Below are 27,457 nucleotides of genomic sequence, written 5' to 3'. Positions count from 1 at the left end.
AGTCCAGCAACACAAAGCCAGCTGCTGTGCGAACTTCAAACACACAGCCAGGCTTTCATCGCTTTACAATTTCACCGCAGCAGGGGCTTGATCTCAAAGAAACACTCCAGTTCACCTGAATACGATTCTCAAATAGGTTACATTTCCTGAATAGGGGCTTATTATATAATGTTGGTCATATTTGATAATCATATCGATTCATAAATCCTTTGCTCGATCATGCATTGATCCGCTTATAAACAACGGAAGGTTCAGAAATAGTGTATTTGCAGATAAAAATAAGCATATTGTTTAATCCAGCTGCTGAGTTTGAGGCCTTCAGCCGCTAGATGGCAACCCAAACAACTACTCATTGCTGAGGTGTGACATTTCTTTATATAGAGCAATTATTTTATATGAAAACAGTTGAACAGCTGTTGTGTGTCACCAATTCAGTTGAGTCAGTTGAAAAAAATAGTAACGTGAAACACACTACATGAAGAAAAAGTTAACCTTTTTCTTCTCCATAACAGAAAAAAACACACGTACATGAATAACAAGCCAACTTGTGTGTACCAGATTTACACAAATAGGACTCTTTTTAATTACAACAAATACATAAGTATATAACAGGTGTTTATTAAAGCACCATATTATTACATATTGTACCAACATTTATTAAACATGAATAACCAATCAAGCCTAATCGAGAAATGTCACGGCGACTACATTTCAGAGCATTTAGGGATCCTTATACAAAACAGTAATTTCAGAGTTATGTATTTACATTGTCTTTCAATAGTTTAAAAAAAATCACTCTTCAACGCATTGCATTTCCAGTTTATTAGATACATCTCTACAATCTAATTAATTCCAGTATCATGCGTACCATCTAATTGTTGTGAAGCTTATGTTGAAGTATATTGTAAGGTTTGTCATTATTTTGACCACCCACCATTTCCATACAAGAGGATGCAAATTCAAACAGATAAGGCAGACGAGACAATTGCATCCATAATCACATCATATACAAGAAAAATATCTGAATTATTCTAAAACACAATACAAGTGCATTTCATTCACCGCTCATCACAGTATGAGACCTCATTATTAAAGTAAATAAAGACATTTAAAGCTGGCTATGGAGTTTCTTGATGACTTCCCTCCACCTGTGGACAGGTGGGCTGCCACTGGCCACCAGCCTCTTGAGGAGGCTGCAGGGCTGCAGGGAGGGCACATCAGGGTGAGCATGGTGGTAGTGCTCCAGCCTCTCCAGGACCTTGGCCAGCCCAACCATGCTGGCGTAGAACATGGGACCTCCGCGGTGCCGAGGCCAGCCGTAGCCAAACACATAGATGACATCGATGTCTTCGGGTCCTGCAGCTATTCCGTCCTCCAGGATGCGGAAGCCCTCGTTGATCATGGCATAGAGGCAGCGCTCTAGCACCTCCTGGTGGTCTATGCTGCGTGCCACCAAGCCGTGCCGGGCTCGGTACTGCTCCAGAAAGCTGTGCAGCCAGGGGTCCGACCTGGCCACCCGACCCCCGGGTGTATCATACTGGTACCATCCACTCCCTGTTTTTTGGCCAAACCGTCCCTGCTCACAGATCAGGTCTGCAATGGGGCTGTACCGGTAACCTTTTTGGATTCTAACTGATTGCCCGGATGCCTCTATAGGCTCCGCTAGCCTGGCACTCTTCCTGATTCTCCAGCCCACATCGAGCCCAGCGAGGTCGGACATTCTGAACACACCCATTGGGAAACCAAACTCCTCCAGCGCTCCATCTACCAACTCTGGTGTAGCTCCCTCCTCCAACAGGAAGAAAGCTTGTTCGCTGTATAGCTTCAGCATGCGGTTCCCCACAAAGCCTGTGCAGTTGCCGACTGCCACACTGGCTTTGCCCATTTTCTTTCCCAATTGCATGGCAGTGGCCACGGCCTGAGGAGAGGACCGCGGTCCATACACCACCTCCAGCAGCTTCATGACATGGGCTGGGGAAAAGAAGTGCATCCCGACCACCAGCTCCGGATTAGGAGTTTCAGAAGCTAGCTGGTCCATGTCTAGAGCAGAAGTGTTGGTGCACAGGAGAGTTCCTGGTTTACATACAGCAGACAGCTGTTGGAATACTTCCATCTTCAGGCCCATGTCCTCAAACACAGCCTCGATGACCAGGTCGACGTCTGCTACAGCCTGGATGTTCTGGCTGTAACTGACCCTATCAAGTGGAGGAGCCACCCCACGTCTCTTCGCTCCTCGCTCCAACATGCCAGATATGGCCTGCTTCGCCTTCATTAACTGCTTCTCCTGGGTCTCAATGGCAACCACTGACAATCCTATCTGAGTCAGGGCCACCGTGATGCCTTGCCCCATGGTGCCGAGACCTTTGAAGACAAAATCAGATGGCAACGACTGAAATATTACCTCAGAATCACCATGTTCACATATAACAGACATGTCTGACCAAGACAAATTACAGTACATACAAGTTTCTCTAACATATATGATACCTTTAGTGCACAATGCTATGCTATTGTAATGTACATCGTTTTAGCCTGGGAGCATGAAGTTTTTCCAAAGCCTGCAATACTAATGCACGAGCTGCAGAGATTTACAAATCCAGATTGTCATGCAGCCAATCCTCCCTGCAGAGAAGAGCGGGTTCATCCATTTACACTCAGCTGAACTATAAACGAGGGCTTAGTTACCATAGGCAACATGAATTTGTAAAAGCCACACAGATAGCTTGAGGAGTGAATGTGCTTGTCCTTTTTGATAGCTCGGACAAACAGAGATTAAAAGTCCAACGCTCTTACCAATGACAGCTGCTTTATTTACGGGCCTGGGCTTGCTCGTGTCCCAGCTGGCTCCACTGGGCATCCTCCACCTGCCAACGGCTCTCTGAGCAAAGAATATGTACTGCAGGGCACGGGCCTGGTCTGAAGTGAAGAGAGTGGCAAACAGCTCTTTCTCCCGCTCTAAGCCCAGAGTGTACGGCAGGGTGGCAGCCGCCCGCACCGCCTGGACACATGCAACTGGCGCTATAGCTCCACGGGCACTCCGACGCACCTTCTGCATGACCTCCTCAAACAGAGCATCCAAATCAGACGGCTGTGGACACGGATAAGTGCTTATACGACGAGCATCCAGTGGCTGATCTGAAAGAGCAAAACATGGATGAAACATGACTCCAAAGAAGTAAATCACAACATTTTCGATACATGCTCACCTGCATCATTTGATTTTCTAAACTGAAAAGCGCTTCTTAGTTAATCATTAATAAACAGCTTTGTTCCATTCTTTCCAATTTGTCAGCCAGCACTCAGTCTGGGTATAATTGGCCAATCAATCACAAAATACCTAGTAGTTTACAAGAGCAAAATGATTCAAAAGACAATTTCCAGCATGATTGGAAGAACTCCAGTGCACCAGTGTTACAGTTCACTGTGAATAATATCAATCTGAAACTCAAAAACAACATTTTTGTTACGGTTAAAAGTACATTTTTAGCTCAGCAAATGGGAAGGGGGGGGGGGGATATTGAATATTTGTGATTCTCAGGCTTGTGAGCATTGGTACAATACTGGAGCAACCTACATTAGAGGAATTAATATCAGAGCCTAAAAACTTTATAACAAAAACTTCCTGCTTGCTGGGATTCAAGCCTGCAAACAATGAGAATGGAGAAGGCCACTTCTAAAACCTTGTTAAACGAATCGTAATCACCATTTATGTCTCCTCTGACATGATTACATGAGACAGTAGTCAGAATCCTTCACGGCTCCACTGAATTACACTCATCTGAGGGTCTAGGCCAGTATCTGGGTCACCATGGCACAGCTTAAAGGGGACAGCAGCCACGTCTGATTGATTGTCTCCACTTAGTCCAATTACTTATAATTTAGCCAACATAAGTCAGTATCAATATATCCGAAAGAAGAATGAATGGTCAGTTCAAAGAACATTCTGAAAAGTCAATAAAATGCTGTGTGGCAAAGCAATGTGATACCAATGTACTTCAGGAGGGTATTATTGCAGCGGTTAATCTGTGAATGGTTGAGCTGTGTCGATGTATTTGTTGTGCAGCGGATGGAAAGCCTGGTCGTCCTGAAAGATGTTGCAACTACTGGGGCAAAAACGTTAATCTCGTCAGCAGCAGAGACTTGAATCTGTGCATGTGTGGGGTGAGTGCGTGTATCAGCCTGCGTCCAAATGCTGTTTGCCTACATACACCCATGAGCCAGCTTTACTACTGTATAGTGTTGTATGTTTGCATGTATGGCTGTGACAGACTAAATCATTCTGCACGGCTGGTTGACTCACCAGCCGTGCATCTCAATGTCACACATTTATTTGTTTATGTTTAGACACATTTCGCTTCCCAATTCAACACCGGCTAATCAGTTTCGGAGTATCCGTAAAGTCTCCACATATTTTAGTCCCATCTCCTCAAACCTCCCACGTTGTAAACAGTTGGCTTCTCTCTGTGACTCACTCTAAGCCTCAGCGTTACAAACACTCACTTGCTCACCCAGTCAAGTCATCTTGGCAGTGTTGAGTAGGGGGAAAAAACATTTGTAAAAAACTTCAACCATCCTTTGATTGTGAAATGTTTTACAGGCAATCCTGGAGGCTCACTGTTGACATTTTGCAGACGTAGCACGATCGTTTGCCATTAAGCACAAGCTCACCGGTCTTATTATAACTCAAATGTCTTAGGAATGAGCCAGAATTGTCAAGTAAGCTAACTATATATAATATAGAATAAAAACATCCTCTCGTGTTCATTTCATGCATGTCTGAACAACCAAGGCTCTGCAAAGAAAAGAGTAAACAATTTACTCCTACTCTCCTAAACTGACCATGTAACAAACAACACATCAGAGTGGGTGGTATGTGTAATAGTTCACAATACCACTTACAGGAATAGCTTGACACTGTGGGCAATACATTCAGCGGGTAAATTAGTTAGATTCTCGTCCACAAAGACATTTTCATCCGAAATGAATGGCGAGGGCCCGCTGTTAATATTCTAGGAAAGTTCGTCCCTTTTCGCCCTTCTGAATAATACAGCAAAAGCAGTGAAGACATCAGAGCACATCTGACAGAGCCATTAAACATTTATGTCTTCTGTGGTAGAGGATCTGCCTGCCGTGTTTTAGGCTTCCTTTGAATTCCACAAATCCTCACGTTGACACTTCTTGATGTCGAACTTGCCCAAAATAACTGCACTGGGAAGAATGTTTCTTCTTTTTCACAAGCCCATTTTTAAACCTGTGTGGTGGCTTTTATACCTTGTGCGTTTTGTTTCCTGCGTCTCACCTGCAACAGTCAGGGCAAACTTCACAGCTGCGTCAACAGTGTTGTGATCGGTAACCTGATCCACGATGCCAAGTTGCAGCGCCTCAGCAGCCGTCACATGGCGGCCTGCGGGAGATAGGAAGGGCATCATAGGTCCATCAGGGTGACATTTCAAATGATTAGATAAGGAATAACGAGCCATCCAGGCACTTTAAAATCCCCTGTTAGGCTCTGACATTTATCAAACAATAACACCAAAATAATCTTAAAAATTATGAAGAAATCTGAAATGGTTTGTTAAGAACATTTCAGAACCGAGCAGTGCATCACAGAGAAGGCGTCTGTAGCAGTAAGCGGTGTAAAACTTTACACATGCTGACCTCTGCTGGTCCTCAGAGTAAACTACCAATCCCTACATATTAGCAGCTGGACTCTGGTGGACTCTCATGTGCTACCAACAGTGCATTTAAGGTTAATAATTGATTTGTTGAACTATAAATTGCAGTTTCATCTGCACCAAGCACTACTAAAATAAGACAAAATGTGGAAGAAGAACAGACCAAGTTATATGGTGACTACTTTATATTTATTGATACTTCCTTGTACCTGGTTTGGTACTTTAAAAATGGTCTAAACTTCTACTATCAACTCTATAACATTGAAGCAACCTGTCTGTTCTACCTGTGGTGATGAGGTCTAAGGCAGCTGGGACCCCGATGAGCCTCGGCAGCCGTTGGGATCCTCCTGCACCCGGCAGCAGACCCAGAGTCACCTCTGGAAGACCCAGTCTGGCCTGAAGGGACACAAAGTTTGATGAATAGGAGGTGCTGATCAGTGTGGGTTGTGAATGACATTCATAGAGACGACTTTAGGAAGTACATTACATTGGTTATTACATGGAAATTAGTTTTTTACGTCACAATAATAAACCATCTAAAAAAAGAAGTCATGCTCAAGCAGGGCTGTGTTTTGAACTCGTCTTATTTCCAATGACACTGGAAACATAACAATTCAATTACGCGTCACTTTGTAAAGTGAGAGACAGTCAGTTCTGATGCAACTCAACATTGACCTGAAAAGACAAACAGAGATATGAAGCATGGACTAACTTTAGAGTGCGCGATTCGATAATGACAGCCAAGTGCCAGCTCAAGGCCTCCGCCTAAAGCACTCCCCTCTATGGCTGCCACCACCGGCTTGCCCGCAGCCTCGATGGCGTGTATCATCGGTACCAATGGAGGGCCGAACATTTCCCCCCCAAACTCCTTGATGTCCGCTCCTGTTGAACAAAATTCAATTCATGCTGTTACACGGGGTTCAAACTTTATGACGTAAACAAAGCATTGTAACAAGAAGTGCATCTGATCCCAGAGAGATGTTTGCTTCTGGATGTCGTCTTTGAGGGAATCATCGGGAGACGCATCGAAAATGTCTTCAATAGTTCATGTTTATCGAGTTTGGTAAATAACACACAGGTTTTTTATTCAATAAACACAAAGTGTTGAAGGTTTTTTTTAAACGAGCCTCCTGATTATTTACTTGTTGTGATATTTTTCATATGGTTCTTGCTCTAATCATTACCCGTGAAGGTGTTTAAGTTAATGCTGTGCTTGCATGTTTCTGATTGAATCCTGTGTATGTGAAACAAGAGTACTAATATCCTCTCTTGTTTCTCCCCTCCATGGTTGCTTCCAGGCTAAAGCGTATCCTATAAATCATCTCACAAATCGGTAGTTGTCATCCAAACAAAAGCCTGCAAGCATTTTCATTAGTTTAATGAGCGACATCTGTTATACAACAATAGGTACTACAAAAGTAGTAAAAAAAATACAACTTAAACATATTTCTGGCTCCCAAATGTAATAGATGCCGATATTAAAGTTCAATCTAATTCAAGATTTTACCTGGAATAGCATAATATTGTTTGTATTGCTTGAGAAGACAATTTGACTATATATTCAAACAGCTCTTGTTAGCTTGCTTGTAGTAGATTATACAAATCAGTGAGGGGAAGATATCAAGTGTGTGGTGTGGGACCAATGAGAGTCATCCGAACAACACAATGTCATGGAGTTTTGGCATTTGAAAAGATGTTCAAAAACTCTTGTTATCTCGAAGGTCACACTGACATATGGCAGTAACAATAAGCATGAATTAGAGTTGTGAAGTTATAGGAAAGAAAAAAATCAAGAAAAAACATGTCCATACCTCCACAGAAGTTTCCATTCTGGCCACAGATGACCACAGACTTCACCTGTGGGTCACTGAGTGCTGTCTCCACCTTGTCAACAATGCCCTGCCTCACCGCTGCACTGTATGCACACAAAAAGACACTTTTTGACATGATACTGAAGTGTACCTTTTTATTACCCTTTAAATTGTTGTTAACTCGACTTAAGACAGCTTTCCGCTACCCTTCCTCCTATTAATAATGTGCATTGTCTAGAAGATGACACACATTCGATTTGGAATAGGTTTCTGTCAAATTAGTCGGTGGCAGTCTTATTACATTTTTGTGAGAAAACACAACTCAGGTGCCCTTGAACAACGTTAAGCCCTTAACTGCTGCAGTAGATCATTGACCATGAGATCAGACTTTGATATACGACACATTCTCTGCAAAGTATACTTAAAGTATTAAAGGTTGAAGTACTCATTCTCTGGATTAAAACACAGATTGCGCAAGTATCGAAATATTATTAATACTGCATATGATCGTTATTATTGCATTTCTAACACCCAACATATAGATTCGCGGCAAATTGTCTTCGAACAAGATAGGCCAACAACAAAACACAAGTTGAGTAACTGTCTCTGCAGCCTGGTTGTTGACTTCAGATCACCTGAGTGCGTTGACAGGCGGATTCTGGAGAGTAATTAAGCCAACAATCCTCGAAACACGAGTATATTGAGCCATCGATCCTGTCGATCAAATACACGCTATGGCACTTCTTTTAGGTGTGCAGAGACTGAACTTTGTAACTCCGCCCCCGGTGACAAGCTGCATTAACTTTGACAAACGTTAAGCCCAAAGGCGCAGAATGAGAGCTTTTCACGCGTCGGAGGCGGCGCCACGTGCACGAAGTTGCACAATGCCGCCTGATGCAAAACAAGTTGGACTTCCGAGTTCCGAGAATGTCATTATGTCATATGAAAGTACCCGGATCACTGGCTCCAGAGAGCACGCTCAGTAGCGTTCCCCTTAAAGCCGAATTCCTCCCAGCCGCGGGTCCAGTCTCGTCCTCGGCCTTCTTCACATAACGGAGGAATAACATTGGATTCGGCTATTAGTTCCTTTTACAACCTTGAGAACCTTATGCAAAGGTTAAGTACCATTTAAGTGTTCGTACTGGGAAGTCGATTTTACCCTAAAAGTGTCAGACTCTTTCCCAATCTAAGTCTCTGAGGGAAAGTATTTTTTGGGGCCCATGACATCACGTGAACAATTGTAATTCCACTGTTTGGACACCATAACAGTTACTACGATTTTAGCAATTGACAAACGGTTAACTGTTGTGAGGGAACAGCCAACTCTTGTATAGACTCAATCTACCATTGTACAGTTATATCATCAGAAGGCTGTGCTGTTTGATTTTAGGTATGATAGGCCTACATCTTGTATTGGGAGCACATCAACGCATTTAAATTCAATGGTTCCAACACGTTCTTTTCCATTTTAAGAGTTAACTTTGTATGCAATAAAATAGTCAAACCTCGCAGGACTGATTGACTTTGACTGAAATTGGTAGCCTACATGGATTTAGACTTTTGAATGAGCCTTGTTGCACTTGGTTACTTTTGCCTGTACTCCTGGGCTTTGTGTTATTGGTGTTGTTTATTGGGTGTCTGTTTGTGCCCTGGGCTGGCCTAGATGATTTGTCCTCTTCTTGATGTTTAACGGCGGTTTGCATCCATATATTTGGTGCATTACCGCCACGTTCTGCTCCGGAGTATGGGTAGACAGCAGGCTCTCTTTACCCCAAAACAATATAAATAAAATTAAGAAATAAAAGAAATAAGTAATTAACCCTCATCCCTACATTTCAATTATACCCTATACAAAACATGTGTGCTTTAAGAACGCTATCAGTACGATATCCTGTGCTTTTCTATATGATGTGTATGTTATAATGTCTTTAATAAAGTGTTAAAAAACCTGCGCTCTTCCTGTGGTCTTCTTCGTTGTATTTGTTTCTGGTTTCTACTGGCCGTTGATGGGATTCGACTCGGAGCACTACCGCCCCCAACTGGCCTGGAGACAACCAGAAAACTAAATTCCGTCTATTTAGTATTCCCTTGTTTTCTAATATTCGGTTAACTTGCCATTTCTATTTAGTATGTTATCACAGATAAATAGGACACTATATTTCAATTAAAATATTATAATATTAACCGTTACCTGGAGACCGCAGGACCTGAGAACTTATTACGTCCAGAAGAGGGCAGTGACGCAACAATAGGGATGCCAGCTGCCGTAAAGAAAAAAAGAAGAAGAAGAAGGGCAACGTTGGTCATTACTTCGCTCGTTTGCAACAAAGAGGCGAATGTGCCTTTCCTGCTGATAAAGTGAAGAATATGCGCTCACCTGTCGGACTACTCGCTGTTGTAGTTGCGGCCAGCTTGTACCTGTACTCGTTGTCGTTGTACCTGCCTGCGGCCCCGCGGCGACGTCCTCATCCACCTGCCGAGGACAACAAACATGTGGAGACAGCGGAGTCCGAGCAGCAGCCTGCTGACAGCTCCGGAGAACCGAGCAGGTGAGTGACGCGTCAGTAGCTTTCAGCCAGAGAAGATGGTGTAAAGCTACATCTCTCGGTTAATTATTACTTTATTCTCATTAAAAGAAGTATTCAACTTCACTAGTTAGCTGATGTAAGCTAGTAGATCCTTCATTCTCTGATTACGAGATACTTGCAAAATGGCTCATACCATTTATTGTCTATTGATTAATCAACTAGTCTTATGGCCAGTAAACAATGGGATCTAAACCCAACATGTGAGAAATAGCTTTAAACTTAGTTTGCCTGTTTATATAATGATCACTATTTGATACAACCTTGTATTTGTTAACAGATATTCATTGAATTTTTTTAAAATTCCTATTATATGTTGTGTGCATATTTCCCAGCTCTGTCTGTCAATGAAGAAGGGGGTGGTGTGACTTACTTGTTCCTGCAGGTTGAAGTTCCCCTCTAACTTGGAGGAGCTGAGGGAACTGTCTGAGCTGCTGCAGTTTTACAAGACTGAGCACACTGGATATGTCCTGCTACTCTTCTGCAGTGCATATCTCTACAAGCAGTCCTTTGCCATTCCTGGATCCTCGTTCCTGGTAAGGTTTAAATATAAAAGTTTAAAATGCTTTCCCGTCTGATGCTGAGGCAAACAATCGTAACAAGGCCAAAACAGTTGACGTTGACATTTCTTATGTGAGATCAAAAAAGGATTGAAGCAATTTATTTGATCTTCATGGATGCAGATTAGTCATAATATTATAATTGTTTACATGTTGACAGACAATATGACAAATGGTTTTAAATTAGCCATACAAATGCCATGTCTGGTAAGTTTAAAAGAGAGTAGGCTTGCATAGAAGGCCCGCTCTCATCTCTGAAGACACACTTCAAAGGATAACAATATCCTGCTAGCTCAAACAACAAAGAGATGCCAGACTTTCTTTTTGTGAATCTGCAATCTGAGACTTTTTGTGACCGTTTTTCATCCCCACTTGTGCAGCACAGTGAGGAGAACTCAACCACACTGCTTGTTAACGTGACACTCAACTTCTTACACTTAAAAAAACACTGTTAGTATGTCTCCCTTCACAGGAAGAGATGCAGTAGCCGTGCGTGTCAGAGCTGGTCATTACACATGCATATTGAGGATGTCTCGTAACCCAGGCTCTATCCACATGTCATTGTGCAGAACGTTTTAGCCGGAGCTATATTTGGACCATATCAAGGACTGCTGCTAGCCTCTGTGCTCACCACTGTGGGCTCCACCATGTGCTACCTCCTGTCCAAGGCCTTCGGAAAGCGCTACATCACTAACCTCTTCCCCGATAAAGTCGCCTTGCTCCAAGGGAAGGTAAATGCAATTGTCTTTCGAAAAATCCCTTTAGAATATGTTGTGTTAACCACAATATTAAGTTATATTTTCCTGACCTGAGAGCTACACATGTACTTGTTAAGTGTAAGTAAGTATGCAGCGTTGATATTCACGATAATACATTTGATTCTACAATGACAAGTATTTACAAGTGTGTGTGTGTGTGTGTATACCATTTCTTTCATAATTACAGTATACAATTGTAGTGTGGCAGAACACAACAAAACGTGTGTATCTGCTGTCCCTTCATAGACTCTTACATCATCTTACAACCTCTCGTCTCATCTTTATCTCCCAGATTGAGGACAACCAGGATAGTTTGTTTTTCTTTCTGCTCTTCCTGAGATTATTTCCCATGACTCCCAACTGGTTTCTGAACATGGCTGCCCCGATTGTCAACATCCCCATCACCTTCTTCTTCTGCTCAGTTTTCATTGGTAAGCACACATGATCACCTGACTAGTAAACAATGCAACGACATATTCATTATACTGTACATGAAGCTCGCACAGTAAAGTAAAACGACACCGACCAGTTTCCATTGTCTCCCCCCCCCCCCCATCAGATAAATAATGTAAACTCAGCTCAAATCTAACACCTAAAGGCCACTTTAATGCTTGTTCATATTAGGTCACATGCCCTCTGTCAAATTGTTAGTTTAAAAATGTCATGTTTCAAATGTTTGTTAATAAATTTCAAAGCAACAGTTGACAATAAATGCTTCAAATGTAGATTGTAAGACGTGTTTTTTTTAGATGCCTTTCAGACTGCTAGTTCTGATATAAAGCTTTGTATAACAACAGTTGTGTTCTGCTGTCGTAGGCCTCCTGCCGTACAACTTCATCTGTGTGCAGACGGGCGTCATGCTGTCTGAGGTGGCGTCGTTGGATGACTTGTTCTCGTGGGAGAGGCTACTTCAGCTGCTGGCCATCGCCTGCATGGCTCTGCTGCCCGGCGCTCTGATCCACAGGCTCAGTCAGAACCGTCTCAAACTGGATGGCCAACCGCAGAACGGGCTCATCATAGATAAGAAGGTCCAGTGATTTTCTCTTCTGGGAATGAGTTTGTTGCCTGGCGCCTTGAGGCCCTTTACCCTCAAGGGTGAATGTATTTGAAGTGGTGAGTTTTTAGAGAAATGTGGCCGACCTACATGATTTTCTTTTATTTGGAGTGCTTTAAGTTTCTGGAGCAGCAGAGCTTTTGGGAAAATAAGAATGGTGCATTGGAATTTGAAGCCAAGTATTTTGTATCCCCAAATGTTTGTGTTCCCTGCCACAACTTTTATGGACAGAGTATATGTGTATATGTATGAATGTACAGTGATGTGGAGAAAGGAAAGAAGACTTTGCCCTTTCTCTATCATTATACTGCAGGAGTTTCAGTCTAAACGGATAACGTTTTAACCTGTTGTGCAGTGATAGGTTCAAACTTCTACCTCCAACATGGATGAAAACATGGAAATATTTGCGTGAATAATTTGATTTATAACAGAAAATGTTGAAGCAATTGTTCAACTGGAGTTTTGTATTTTTCTTGTTTGACAATCACATTTAGCAATTTCAGTACAAATTGTAAATCAGTGTGTTGGACCATTTTTACTCTTTATACTCTGAGCACAAAGTTTTATAAATTGTGTAATTTGGCCTTGGCGTCTTTGAGTAACGAATTGAATTACATCATAGTGACTAAATGTCATGATATCTAACAAGCTGGATTCTTCTGAAAATGAATGTGCAGTCAGTTCAGGGAGTGCTCTGTTGAATCAAGCTTTAATATCGCTTATCTGTGCTGCCTCTTTTTACGGCCTGTGTGTCCTTTGTACAGTCCTGGTTTTATTTGAAAATCTTATTTTATGTAATGACATTTATAGCAGCTCAGATCACAAATGACGTGCCATCTTTTATTTTACAGGTGAAAAAACTTTGAAATAATTAAATGGTAAAGATGAAGAAACGTCATTTCTTTTTTTTCAAATATTCTTTATTGCTCAGATCCAGGTTGCTCAGCAATATAGTTCACTCACAACTCAAACCAACAGTATGGCTGTTAGCAGAAAAGCATGGATCCACAAGATGAATTAAAAAATGGATCATATGTCTGTCCAGCGCACAGCCACCAATTACCTTGAGGTGTTTGGGACCTTCAGGCCCGTGGGAAATGTAGGACTTGAGAGGTTGTAACAAAAGTAATCTCCCAAATGGTGAAATACAGTTAAGAAATGGATCCATGTAAAAGCACTACTGAAAGTCTAGTGCTATATGAAGTGTACATACTAGATCACCTACAACAGTTTCATGCAATGCTTTGTGTTTTCCCATTTTAACAACAAGACAGCACAAAGACACTGCTGTGGCTCTGCATACATCCAACCAGACTTTACTAAATTCCTCCCTAAAGCTGTGACTTTTGGATGGCTGTTGAATGCCGTCTTTTTCTGCTCAGTTGCAAAGGCAGAACACAATTATATCAGCTTTTTACCAATATAATCAGACTTGGATACTCTGTCAACATTCCTTCTTTGCATTTCACAGATTAATTAATTTTACCATTCTGATTTCCGAATCTGTTAAAACTCCCAGCTAGAAAATGTTCCACCCACATTTTAACAGCTATTATTATTGGTCGTGATCTAAAAGGAATGAATCTTAAATTGAAGAATCGCAGCTACTGCCCTGGACTACATTATTAAATCAGTGTAAGTGACGAGAAATCCAGATCAACAGAAGAACAAAAACTAAACTATCAAACCACCATGTGATATGACTAACAACACAGTACAGTGATGCGTGTATTTGTGATTTACTCTTACTGATTATTAATGTCTAGCAACACCCCACAAAACCTAGAAATACCACTCCTTGGCAGTAAAATGAAAGAAGAAAAAAGAAAAAGGTTACTATCATCTTGACAAGTTTCCTCAGATTGCGGTCGGCCTGCAGATGTCTCACCAACCAAGACGCTGTGCCGACAGCGCCACAGTAAGACCAAACCATTGGGAGGAAAACCTGCACTTGCTGTGTAAAGAGCCCAAAACACAAGAGTGACAGAGGTCTGAAGAGTCCTCTGCGATGCAAGAAAAGAGCTTCGACTTCAAAACTGCTCAAAGGCGTTTCTCCCGACAAGTCAAACAAGCCACGAGTGACCAACTACAATTTCCAGTGCTACCGTGAAAAGCCGTTTTCTCCTCGACATGCCTCACTCCAGTCAACCACACCCCCACAGGAGTCACGCATTCGCGTAGAAGCACCGGACTGTATTTGCGTGGCTACAGTCCGGGTATTTGAACCAGGTCTGGGGAGCTATCGTCATCAGTGAGGTACTGCGGGAGTTTGATCAACCGTTTGTGGTTTTTTTTTAGCACTGCTAGTTTGTGTTCACTGGGACGAAAAGGATCTAACTCATCTGACGACAAAAGTCTGCCCTTGAAAAAGTAAAAAATCAGCTCTCGACAGGTAAAAGGACTTCAAAGACAAACACTAACTTCCACTATATCATTCATTTATTTAATTATGTTGCCCTACATTGTTTTTAGTAACTAAAGTCAGCCTTGGATTCTGAGAGGTAATTCTGAAATGTACAGCACAACAAAACATCTACTCCGTAGGTTGATGAGAAAACCATTTAGAGGTCAGTTTTGAGGACGCCGTGATGCTCTAAAATTCTCCCGACTGATAAGTGTTATAGAAAGACAGAAAATTATGCATTCATGTGGGACTCTATTGTACATGTTTACAGACATAGTTATCTTGTCGTACACAGTGACATATTAACGACGAGTCTAGTTCAAGAGTCCCGTCAGTGTATTTCTGCAGCGTCATGTTTGAGTTAAATCAACCCCAGAGTATGCTGTTATCAAAAAGAGCTGGTAAGATTGAATTGGGTTGTTATTCAATTGTGTTCTTTTTCACAAGTGAATAAACTTTTTTTTCTTCTTTTTTTTTTAAATGTCAAAAAAAAAAACCTGGAGGTACAGTTGGTTAGTCACTGTTCATATCAACTGATTTGTATCTTTTTTTTGTTTTTCTTTGATGGTGAAATCAGTACACAACATCCAAATTCCGAACCACTTCGGGCAGGTATGTACCCCTTACATCCTGCTCTTCATTCCTTTCTAGCAAGATGTACTTGGAAATCCTTTTGACGTGTATCATTAAGAGGTCGTATGGTGTCCAGGCAAAGGCAGTCCAACAGAGTTGACTACGGTTTACAAAGCTTCACTAGTTGGCTGGACCTGAAGAGTTTAATGATTAGCCTACTGTAGGTCTTTTGTCTTGTTCTTTTTTTTCATTAAAAAAAGAAAATTAAAAACGCTCAAATGATCAGTTAACAAGGCATACAAAATGTGGAAAAGGGGGAAATGAAAGATTGGACTGAGGTACCCTGAAGCCTGAGGTAGATCACAATACTGACATGCGCACTGTTCACATCCTGACCAAAGTTAACGCTGTGGTTCACTTTACTGTTCTCCTATTGTCTCAGGTTTTGATTTATATTATTATTCATAGTCTAGTTTTCAAGAAATTAAACACTTCCCTTCAAAATAATATGGCAGTGTCCCACTGAGGAAAAAAAGAAAAGGACTTTGTTTTCTTTTTGTTTCTTATCAATAGCTCTCATCACAAAATAGGAAAAAAATAGATTCATAAATATTACTCTCTCTTTTTATATATATATACACACACACATGCGCACACGCACACACACAGAGGAAGCTGTGCGTATTGGCAATAACCTTGCGTCTGAAAGATGAAGCTGATGGGTGATGTCTGAAACGTGACGAAATAAGGCAACAAGCGTCAATGGTCTCCAAAGTAAAGCACAAAGAGACACCAAGACCTGCGTGTCCAGCTCGCCAAAAGAGAAGAAACACAAAAGAAAAGTGAACAGAAAAGAGCGAGAGTGATAAGGACAATGACAATCTGTGCCTCTGGACACGGCAGGGCTGATGCTTTTTAAAAAGGCTGTGCATGGTACATTCACAGCTGTCATGCCGTTTTAGAAAGCTCCCTGACGAGAGAGGTTTGAAGCCCAACGTGGCCGTGGTCACGTTTGGGGCCGTGTGTGTACCACAGGTCGTACAGTTCCTCCCGAGGGCCTCCCCAACCCCACCCACCACCCATCCTCTACCCAAAACCGTTTCCTCACTGCCACACCCAGAGTCTGCACCCTGCCATCCCCAGCCCCCCTTCAGCCCACGTCTCCTCTGGGCCCTCAGTTCATATTTTGTTTCGGCCCTCGAGACATCCTCATAAGGCAGAGCGTGTGGCAGTACACATTCAAAATAACTGGTCACCTGTTAGCAAGCAAAGTTGCGTAATTTTTTTTCCAAGACATACATTTTTGCCCTGATCACTGAGGAGAATGCCTTCAGAGATTTGTTTTTTTTTATCAGGACAACAAGCATGAATGTAGATATAGTGGACTGCACATTATGGAAGAGTGATACACATCCCTCTGTTGTATTTAACCATGTTGAGTGAAGGTGGCAGTCAATTCAATGTTATCAAAAGGCTACGGGGTAAAAAAAAAAAAAAAGTGTTTCTTGACAACAAATATTTTCATCCTATTAAAAAAAAAACATGCCAAATGAAAGAGAGAGTGATAAGAAAGTGAAGCAGAAATTAGCAGAAAAGAAGGAAACAAAAATAGAAGCGAAGCATCAGATATGAATGGTGAGAGACATTTCAAAGGGACGTTATCTTTTACGTTGGCACACAGGCTTGTTACAAAGACCCATTCACCATATTTACTTGAAGGTTTTTTTTTCTTTCTGATTTCAGTGGCCTATAATGTGAACAAACAAGGGAAACTGCTGTATGTGGCTGTCACAGCCTAATTAATCTCTAGAACAAGTACAAATATTAAAAACTACACTAAGTTGCACTGCAAAATCACAAAATAACAGTGCATACTCTCAGTGTGTATCAATATACTTATCTACGCTGTGTTAATACTGCTCAGGATATTTAATTTTGCAATCTGAATATCTCAAACTCTTGTGAGAGAAGGTGTACATTGTCACTCGCTTTTGTTCCAACCCAAAATATGAATCACAATGCCTCGGATATGCTCAAGTTAATACCGATGCTTGATCAGTTTGTTAGGCCTATGTTAGTCCAACTAAAGAGATAACGTTATGCAGGGCAACATACTATTTCCTGTTTAACTGTAAGAACAACAGGTGCCAAATTTTCTGCCATTTCTACCTTTTCTTGTATTTTTTTTGGTCTTTTATTATTATATTATATCAGTATGGTTTCTCCCACTCTATCTGCTCTCACAGAGCTGGCAGTGCACACAATGCCCTCAGCCTTTGGCTCTCCCTTGCTTCCCCCCTAGTGAAGTTCTTTGGTTTTGATCCCGGTGCTGCTGGTCTGCCCCGCATGTCCCCCTTGGCCTCGGCCTTTGTCTCGGTAGTTGACTGTCCGTTTGGGAGGGCTACATTCATTGGCTGGCGCCCGTTGGAGCCGCCCCGCTGGTCACTTAGAGTGGTGCGGTGACACGGTGCCGGCCTGCTGGTGCTTCTGTTCCTGCTGTTTGACCTGCAGAATGATCTCCCGGATCTTTCTCTGTGCAGTCTGTTGGAGAGACGCCACAAGCAGGACGAGGCGTTAATTCATACGACTAGGTATACATTCTACGTTCCAAAAGAGAAATGAATAAAGACTGACTTCATTATTACCGATATGTCATTTGAGTTGGTTAAACCTGAGATACTGTTGATGAACAGATCACGTTTCTATGAATTGCAAAAAAAAACTAAAAAGGCAGGTTATAATGTCTGGGTGAATTAATTGTATTGTATTCTAGGACTGGATAAATGAGTTAGTTTCTAATCAGATATTTGTATATAATTTGTTGTAGAATGTGGCGCCCCATTTACTTTAATTTATCAAGACTTCTCTACTCAAACTGAACACACATTCTTTGGCTATCATACGTTTAATAAGCACATCCACTACTTCTTTGCTTCCTTTGTTTATTGAAGATTACATGATGCATGTTGGAGTTTATGAGGGACCGTCTATCTGCAATGATGCATGGATGGCAATGCGTTAACAGCAGCCATTCTTTTGTAACAGGTGATTGACATTAGCTAACTAATCAGTCTAATTAACTGACAACACCTGTGTCAGATTACAGGGCCTTAAACCATGTGGTACGTACCTGGCTGGCAAAGAAATGGCCGGTGATTTTCACAAAGACCTCATCGTTCTCGTCTGGGGTTTGGTCCCGAGGTACGATGACCTCGGCACTCGTGAGGTTCTGCAGCTCGTTAACCTGAGAGAGTAAAACACACTCCAGTGACCATTTCCATTGCTTATTTATAATACTTATTTTTAGTGATGGTGAGATGAAGCCTCATGAGGCATCGAACCACTTCAGCCAATTGGTTCGAGAAAGGGTTCATTTCTCGAAGCTTCATGTGCACACGAAACCACCTACTGGCCAAGTGTATAATCACAGGCAGCTGTATCTGAACCACATAATGTGATGCATTGAATGTTTGTGTCTGTTATGGCTGTTGGGAATGACTATGAATTACAAAAATGTATGACCAAATAATTTCTGTACATGAATTATCACATATGTGTATAATAAAATATTGTTTTAATGTATTCTGTGTGTGTAAATGTTCCCAAAATGGTAGTATCATATGATATGGCAGGTTGTGTAATAATGTTATTATGTCCCTTTAGGAAAATGGCATGGGCTTAAGCAGGCAGAGGACAGTGAAAGTGCTCGTGGAACTAGGAAGAGGGGACTGAATATGCTTGTGTAACTTGGACAGTGATGTACAGGACAAGGGACATTTTATTCATTTTTATTCAGAAATAACAGTTTCTCAACAGTTCCATCTTATCACCTCGCCTTCTCTCCTCACTCTCCAAACTATTTCTCTCTCTAAACTCTCCAAACTCTCAACCAACAACCCACATGTTGAATGGAGCCTGAGGGGTTTATATTGCTGTCAAACCTCCCGGCAATATCTGAACCACTTCCCGAAGCAGTCACGTGGTACAGCCGGGCAGCGAGGCTTCGGACGTCATCATTTTTGGCTCCTCCCCTAAATGAAGCAAGCCTCGATACGCGCTTCGAGGAAACGCCCCCTCCAATACTCGACACACGCTTCGAAGCGTCGGCACATCTCATAACAACACTACTTATTTTCATCTTTACCCCGTACATTTCCCGTCAGCGGGATTATTAAAGGATTATCTTGTGTTATCTTGCTTTGAATTTCAGCCTCACTTACAAAACACACATTACTCACTGAGATAAACAGAACCACACTTTAATAAAATCAATCAAATCATGTGCTATTTGGTGCTTATGTAAAAGTAACTTTTTTCTTCCACCCTCATCCATAATTTCACTCAGTTTAAGCATCAACTCACCGTCTTGCCGCCTTTACCGATGACTCTTCCAGCTGCAGTTGAGGGAACCTTGATGTGCGTCTCCAGTTTGACCTCCTCCTTCGCTGAGAAGAAGTTCTCCTCTTTCAGCTTCCCAAATATTCGACCCTGGGCCTGGAATACAGAGACGGGAATAAGACTACCGGAACATCTCAATAAAACTGCAAGTAGCTATTTTATCCTCAAAATCCCAGTGATAAATGATTACATTTTTGATGCATATTTATACACATATTTATTGTGCTCTTACCTTAAACTGAGCCTCTGGAGTTCCAGTAATGATAACCATCCTCTCAGTAACATCTGGGCTCTCCGCTGGGGCAATCTGAGAAACACAAACAGATGGGTTCTGAAGACAAACAGGGCGAAAATGTGTCCAAAAGCTTGTGATCTTACGCCATCAATGCATGTGACCACTGAATCATCTGAGCACTCTGCAAATTCCTACGAATAAATAGCTGTAGATCACGTTATGACATTCATTGACCAGCTGTTCAATGTCTCCAGGCCGAGATGCTCAGCATACTAGTCATCTCCTCCTTTGACCATAATTAACTAACATCCTCAGCTGTGGTCCATGACATGCGGCTGACTCAGCCAGCACTGACTGCCAACTTCACCCTAACGCTTCTAGGAATGCGTTGCATGTTGATCAGACACAGTCAGCGCTCGATTGACGCTGACAAACAAACCCACCTTGATGGACGCTCCAGCGAAGTGGGCAAGTTGTTTGATGTGCTGGCCCTTCTTGCCGATCAAGGCCCCGACTGCCTGAGTTGGAATAAAGAGGTAGACGACCTCCTGTTCTGGAGCCTGTTGCTGGAAAAAAGACCGTACAGAAAAATACATTTCACCACACGTTTACTAAACTCTGATGCTGATTGTGACGAAACCTTTTTAAAACCACTTTAAACTGTCACAAGGTGTTTTATTTAATACTGAAATCGATGACACCACATGCAAGGAAAGCTCAACTGAGCTCTCTTTCAGGGTTTTCTCTTCGGGTAAACATCCCACTGCGTCTAAGCGGAATATTTCCTTTTAGGGCCGAGGGTTGCCCTATGTTTTTGTTTTTCTTAGCATGGTAACACTCATGTACTCAAGGTTTATGAAGTGATTTTTTTTATGAGCCACAGGACAACTCTGGGAAAAGTTCCCTTCCAGAAATATTTGTGGCGTTCTGGTGAAAATGCCAGACTCAACATAGCCGCTGACTGAGAGGTTGTCATGGTCTCTTATTTATGTCCCGCTGTCCATTAGTCTGATACCTTCCTCTTCTTACTGGGGCAGTCCTTCTCATGTATACCAGAAGTCACTTACAAAGAGAGACTTTATAGAAAACATGCTAAGCTTGAGGCTTTTTAAAAAATCTTTCTGTGTGCATTCAAATATGTATCTAGCTTCACAAAAAACGAGAAATTAGTGGTTAAGTCTCTAAACACTGTAGTGCATATTTGAGGGAACATACTGAGTGCTGGTGGGTGATGGCATTAGCTGAAGGAGCCCCGTACAGGCCACTGAAATGTGAAGAGTGACTCTGAAAGTGAAGTGACAAGCAGACCATTCAGATGTTACACAAACACTCATTTACAGACACATGTGCATACTCTACTCCAGCTGTTATAAGGGGGAATGTTAAGACCTTAACTCACAGTGAATCAGACATTAAGCTGCTGCTAAGCACGCGAATACATTCTCACATACTGTCTCACACCACTTTGACTCGACCTCGCCAGGCAATAAGCGGAAACTTTGTTTTACAGACAAGCTGACTCATCTCTGGAAAGATGGGGGGATTCTGCTTGTTTCTGACCATGTTGTGTACAACATCATGTAGGAAGACCTGAGTCAACATTGTGTTGTTTTTATGAAAAGCACTCCAGGGAGAACCTGGTTTACCATGTGTTGGAAACAAATTGCTTTGGGCGGGTAAAACCCAACGGAGGTAAAGTCATTCTAAAAGAAGCATTTCAAAATATTTTTTCACCACCTTTTATACTTGTGTGCAGAGGTCAAAAAGAGCATTCTCACCATGAATGGGTTGTATCCAGGTTGTGCCATTGGGGGAGCTAAACCACGTGGTCCAGCAGCATGGGGCAGAACCGGCAAACCAGAGGAGAAGATGCCCAGAGCATTGAGGTTCAAGCCTGGGATAAGGTTGGCCTGTTGCTGTGCAGAAGAAGAATTGTAACCACAAGTTGAAAGCTAGAAGAAAGACAACAAAGTAGAATGAAATTTAGGCTCATTTTTCACAGAAAAGCATTCTGATATGAGGAGATCAGTTTAAACTGAGTAGTTGTGTTTCCTTCTCTGAGAGGAAACCGACGACTACAAGTAACAGAAAAAGAAAATCCTTCTACATTGAGCACAACTTCTGCTGCTAATAAATGGTAAAAAAGAAAAATGAGGAGCAAATCTCTTTAATTACGAAGTAAGTATCGTTATTTTATTTTAAAGAATTATAACGGTGTGGTCCTTAAATCAATACAACTGTTATTTTGCATGTATTTATCTACATTACCTATAAGATAAGAAAGTTAAATATGTCCTCCATAATGTACCAAATAAGATTGAAGTTATTTCTGAAGCGAAAATTGTTTCTAGTTTATTTAATATAAGCAAATGCTGCTTTTCTTTCTGTTACATTAAATAAAATGTATTGGGATTTGATTATGTCAAAACAAGCTCATATTTTCAACTGGATTGATGAAGTTAATAACAATAGCCAATTGTTTGTTTTGTGAACTGTTTCTTTACTTCTACTAACTCGCCTATATATACACCCATCAATCATGTTAAGTGTATTTTATTTGTGTATTGTGTCACTTTCCTGGAAAAACCATGTATCAGATAAAGTGAAGGACTAAGTGGTCTTTAATGGATGAAAAATACGAGCCCAATTCATAAGATGAAAAAAAAATGTTTAAAAGCAACTTGACTACGAGTAAAGAATGCAACATCGAAAACAGGGTTGCATGCCGTCGTGATGGCAGGGCAAAAATATTCAGCTTTTGGGGTTTTCATGTCTGTTCCACGTGGTCTCCTTCCACTCCAGTGTGCTTTGTGTAATATCCACAGTGTCTCACTAGATGGCCCTCACTGATTACTGGAGTCCATGCTCAGGATGACAGGTGCCAGATCTGCTCTCCCATGCCAGTACAATTCAACTGTGTGCAGCGTGATACTTCTTGATGATTATTTCTGCGCCAACAATTGTCCGATCTTAACGTCGGAGAACAGAAGCAGACACTTGGACATCAATTCCGAGCAACTGCTGCTCATCATGAATAGCATCATCACAGTGAATACAGTAGTCATCTTTGTGTCAGCGTGAGATATCATCACGATCTCTCCTCCTCTGAGGTTGACCTCTCTGTCCGGCTGTAGCACTGGTGATGTCATCGGGGCAGTGCGAGAGAGGAGCAGGGTGAGAGAGCGGCCTACAGATATCAGATGGATGCTGGGAAAAGCAGTGTGTTACAGCAGGAACACAGACACACACAGCGGGGACGTGAGCGTGAGTCAGAGGCTACATGGAATAGGCACACACACACACACACACACACACGCACACACACACTAGTACGCTGTCGCCAAACACTCACTGATGAGCTATTCCGCTATCGTTCACTGTTATCCATTTACCAAGGAGACACCAGCGGGTGTTACTCATGCTGGAGGTAACATGTACTGAAAGTGGAGGCGACATCATCCTGCTGTATATCATCACTACGCTGTTCACCTGTCAGTCTATGTGAGTCAACCTGAGATCATAACCACACACACACACACACAAACAGTGAATGTTCAAGAGGCCGGCAGATGGTAACCTTTAAACTCGGCTTACGTTTATAGCAGCGATGTCATTCTCGTAGGCTTCCCTCAGTTTCTTCATGATCTCCATCTCGGCTTTACAACTCGCCTCCAAGCTGCCCTTCACCATGATGGTCCTCTCAGGGTTGTAAATGGTTAAGTCTTGTAACCTGCAAGAGAGTATCACACACTCACATGAACATAACAATATGTATGTGGAACTAAAAATACAGAGCACACGAACACTCACAATCTGCTCACCATTTCCTCAGAGTTGACTGAGCTGGTTTTAATTGCATTTCCTGTCTTTGTGTTTATCTAACTTCAGTACTGTTGTTGAAGGCTGTGTCATCACCATCAAAAAAAGACATTCTTTGCGAGCTAATGTAGCGCCCTGAAATGTTATTTCATGCTCGTTGAGCTCGTTGTGCTCGCTGTCTCTTTAAGAAGGGGGCGTGTGTTTAGCAGGTGCGGGAAGCCGGCTGAAGAGAAACAGTGTGTATTGCTTTAACCGGGAATTGTGTTGAATAAATGTTGCTAAAGAAGAAGAACAACGTTTTCCTGAAGAGTTCTTTTCAAGGGTGCAACACTAACAAGCAATTTAGTGTTGCATTTCAATAAAGTTGGAGGACACCGAAGAAGACATCAGAGACAGCATTCAGAAAAATTAGACTATCACAGCCGTAATTAACAACTTAGATGTCGGCACAACTTACAAGATCCCTTAATTAAATAAATATATTTACTGTCTGGGAGACACAGACATCTTTTGAACCCTATCTCATCAATTTGTCCTTCTACAGACTAAGATGATAATACTCCTTCAAAGATACAGATGGACAGAATACATAATACAACTCTCTTTTAGTTTTAGTCCTGTAGTTCTGATTAAACACATCTTTATGTGAAGGCTCGGAGGATCGCCCTATCAAACAGCTACTTTGACCTTCTCAAGGTCAGGATGTGGATATTAGTGCAGTGACACACATGAGAACAGATGAAATGGATTCATCTATCCCCTGCACTGCAGCAAGATATGTAACTTAATCGTAACGTGTTGTGCCAAATAATAACCAATCTGTCTGAAATCAAACCAGTCATCCATCATTTAGGTCAGAAAGAGGTTGATTCAGAAACTATTTTTCTTGTCGTTCATTTGGATCTGGTAACATCTTACCAAGTTTCCTTTTTCTCATCTTTACAAGACACTTATACAGCACTTGAGCGGACCGCATCACAACTGAGAAAATAGCGCCGCAAAACTTCATCCATTGTTAGATGCCTCAAATAGGCGACCGCTCTATAAAGCCTGGAGGTTGTGTGAACAATAACGAATTTGTGCCTCTAAAGCAGAACCAATCTTTTCTCTCATCGGTGTGGACGTGGAGGAAGCTACAATAACATTACCGATACAGATTGAATGTGCTGTTTGCCTCTTTTTAAAGGGGCCCTCTCCTTCTCTCTTCATCTCTCTCCTTCTGGGCTCATTAGGTCCTCAGAGCTCACAGAGACTGAGCAATTCATTAGCCCTAAATGAACAGAGGTCGATGAGCACGGCCTGTTAAACGGGGTGTAATCACCACCTCTCTAATATGATCTGGAGTGAAAGCAACTCTTCACATTTGGTCTCAAACAAATCAGTTCAGTGAAATCACATGCCAAGTGGCTAATGAGCACGATTATAGAAAGGTGTGGCGCCAAGAAGTTGGAATCGCTGCCTGATAGCAGTCACAAATTGCTGCTCTGCCAAAATGACACAATCACACAAGCTCTCACTGCAAAGTGTTCAAATACTCCAGTGTGTGTGTGTGTGCGTGAGAGATCACTAGGCGTGTGTGAAAAGAAGAGGGCGGGAGCAGCGGGAGAGGCGACTTACGAGGAGATGGCAATCTTGGTCCCTGTCTCCTCCTCGATCTTCTTCAGGTTGCGGCCCTCCTTCCCAATCAGCCGGCCCACAAGGCTGTTGTGGGCGAGGATCTTCAGAGGGATGTCCTCCGTCCTACACATCAAAAATAAATAAGAAAACACACACACACACACAGACAATCAGGTAAGACAATAGAAGATAAGTGTCGCTGAGTGTCACTGATGTGGTGTGAGATGTGTCTTGATGTGATGAGGATGAACAGGAATCCTGACAGCTGACCAGCTGGTGAAAGTATGAGGCACTATGCTAAGACGTGAGCTATTTATTTAGTGATGTGTGAGCAATTATTCCTTTATGTCTTTTACAGATTTGCTTTTACAAGAAAGAAGATCAATTCAACCCATTTTCCTGAAGAGTTTTTGTCCACATGCACCCAAATGTTTCCTGGAGCAAGAAGACAGTATTCACTGCAGCTAATTAAACAAACTACTTTTGCAACAACCACAGCTTCTGGTAATAGGAGGAAAAGAGAAGAACAGGCTAGAAACCCAAATGATCAGCTAAAAATGTGCTGCAGTCCACATCTGTTTCACGCATGTGAACACAGAATAATAAAGTTGTATAAAAAATAATGCCGCTTGTCAAATCCAATATCAAGCACTTAATGCGGTGTCAAAGGTTTATCTTCAGTCACAGTTGAGAAATTCCTCTTACTGTTGAGGTTGGTAGAGTAAAAACAATATGCAGGAGAAAAACAGATGGTGTAAACCATGTAATTTAGTGGAATTGTGTTGCACAAATTATAATGATTTTCCAGAGTTTGATGGATAAGTGGTTTGGATAATGAATGTCTCTAATTTTGTCTCAGAAGCCTGGACTATTAGTGGTTCTGATTTTTCCATTATTTAATATTAAATGTTTTTTGTCCAGTGATTTGTGAATTGTTTTGTAGACGCTGAATGTCTGAAGATTTGTTTATAAAATAATAATTCTGATTCAATATGTTATTGGGATAAATGCAACTTTTATTTCGAATAAATGTATCTGGAAATGCTTTAAAACGCAATACAACTAACGAAAGCATGTAGGCTCTCAGACCTTATTACATTACATGTTTCTCGCAAAGATACTTTCAAGAGTTTAATAGAAAATAACAGACTCTGAAAATAAAACATTACTTGTTACAAAAACAACCAAGTCGATGTGTCTGTGTGCGTAAATGGGATTAAATATTGAGACAGGAGGAGTTTACATTCTGTATGATCTATGTTTCTGTTTGGTGGGACAATTGTGAGATGTTAGTGTGAATTTAGGTTGTGGAGGGTAAGGGCTTTCTTTTATGGCGGTGTGTGTGTGTGTGTGTGTGTGTGTGTGTATGTGTGTGTAATAATCTGTAAGCGTTGATCTTTGCTCTAAAGTGGAATTAGGGTGAGCTGAGGGCCAAGTAAGGAGAGATGACAATGTTGTGCGTTTAGAGACCAGGTTTAGTAGTTCGGGTTTCACTGGGCGTTGGGACTTCTTACACGCACAATTATAGAACGTGAGCCCGTCGAGGTGAAGTGTTAATTTCTAAATGTGTTGCTGAAAATTAAATGAGAAGATCGATATCACTCTGTGCAGCAAATAGGGAGCTACAGCCAGTATCTGATTAGTTTAGTGTAGCGCAAAGGCTGGAAACAGGGAAACACAGGTAACTCGGCACGGCTAATTAAACCAGGAAACAGTGAATCGTATTTCAGTTTTCTGCAGATGAAACAAACGAGACATATAAGAAGACTAGCTGTTTCCATATATTTCTCAAAATGTCAAACTGTTCCTCTGACAGTACAATCAAAAGAACAAGAAGATTTAAGACTTCCTCTAGATGTCAGGAGAGAGGCAGGAAGTATCAAATATGTGTCTCATCAATGCTCAAATATTCTCTGTTCAATAGGATAGAAAAACACTGGGCACGGGAAACAACCTACAAAATAAATA

The 27,457-nt window shown here is 41.7% G+C and overlaps 3 protein-coding genes across 4 annotated transcripts in view; 1 reads left to right on the top strand and 2 right to left on the bottom strand.

The window, feature by feature from the left end:
• Nucleotides 1-525: 525 nt before the first annotated feature.
• ehhadh (enoyl-CoA, hydratase/3-hydroxyacyl CoA dehydrogenase) lies at nucleotides 526-8,257 on the bottom strand. The gene is made up of 7 exons (XM_056429628.1): nucleotides 8,122-8,257; nucleotides 7,487-7,590; nucleotides 6,388-6,557; nucleotides 5,960-6,071; nucleotides 5,300-5,404; nucleotides 2,794-3,135; nucleotides 526-2,361 (listed from the first exon to the last, which is right to left on the bottom strand). The coding sequence occupies exons 1-7, from the start codon at nucleotides 8,193-8,195 to the stop codon at nucleotides 1,109-1,111; spliced, it is 2,160 nt and encodes a 719-aa protein (XP_056285603.1). The 5' UTR covers nucleotides 8,196-8,257; the 3' UTR covers nucleotides 526-1,108.
• A 1,515-nt stretch (nucleotides 8,258-9,772) lies between these two features.
• tmem41aa (transmembrane protein 41aa) lies at nucleotides 9,773-13,026 on the top strand. The gene is made up of 5 exons (XM_056429772.1): nucleotides 9,773-10,035; nucleotides 10,457-10,607; nucleotides 11,201-11,362; nucleotides 11,682-11,820; nucleotides 12,206-13,026. The coding sequence occupies exons 1-5, from the start codon at nucleotides 9,854-9,856 to the stop codon at nucleotides 12,424-12,426; spliced, it is 855 nt and encodes a 284-aa protein (XP_056285747.1). The 5' UTR covers nucleotides 9,773-9,853; the 3' UTR covers nucleotides 12,427-13,026.
• A 315-nt stretch (nucleotides 13,027-13,341) lies between these two features.
• igf2bp2a (insulin-like growth factor 2 mRNA binding protein 2a) overlaps nucleotides 13,342-27,457 on the bottom strand; it is a 50,824-nt gene continuing 36,708 nt past the window's right edge. Inside the window, exons 8-16 of one of the 2 annotated variants that reach the window (XM_056429701.1) lie at nucleotides 25,490-25,612; nucleotides 23,648-23,783; nucleotides 21,832-22,005; nucleotides 21,269-21,337; nucleotides 20,497-20,619; nucleotides 20,051-20,125; nucleotides 19,783-19,914; nucleotides 18,551-18,664; nucleotides 13,342-17,961 (exon numbers count right to left, since the gene is read on the bottom strand). In XM_056429701.1, coding sequence (XP_056285676.1) covers nucleotides 17,863-17,961; nucleotides 18,551-18,664; nucleotides 19,783-19,914; nucleotides 20,051-20,125; nucleotides 20,497-20,619; nucleotides 21,269-21,337; nucleotides 21,832-22,005; nucleotides 23,648-23,783; nucleotides 25,490-25,612 — 1,045 coding nt within the window. In that variant the 3' untranslated portion in view covers nucleotides 13,342-17,862. The remainder of the gene's footprint in view (nucleotides 17,962-18,550; nucleotides 18,665-19,782; nucleotides 19,915-20,050; nucleotides 20,126-20,496; nucleotides 20,620-21,268; nucleotides 21,338-21,831; nucleotides 22,006-23,647; nucleotides 23,784-25,489; nucleotides 25,613-27,457) is intronic. The other variant, XM_056429711.1, reaches the window with a different exon arrangement.

This window comes from Pseudoliparis swirei, chromosome 2 (genome assembly GCF_029220125.1).
Source record: "Pseudoliparis swirei isolate HS2019 ecotype Mariana Trench chromosome 2, NWPU_hadal_v1, whole genome shotgun sequence".
Classification (NCBI taxonomy): Eukaryota; Metazoa; Chordata; class Actinopteri; order Perciformes; family Liparidae; genus Pseudoliparis; species Pseudoliparis swirei.
This window is presented reverse-complemented; position numbering and strand designations above follow the sequence as displayed.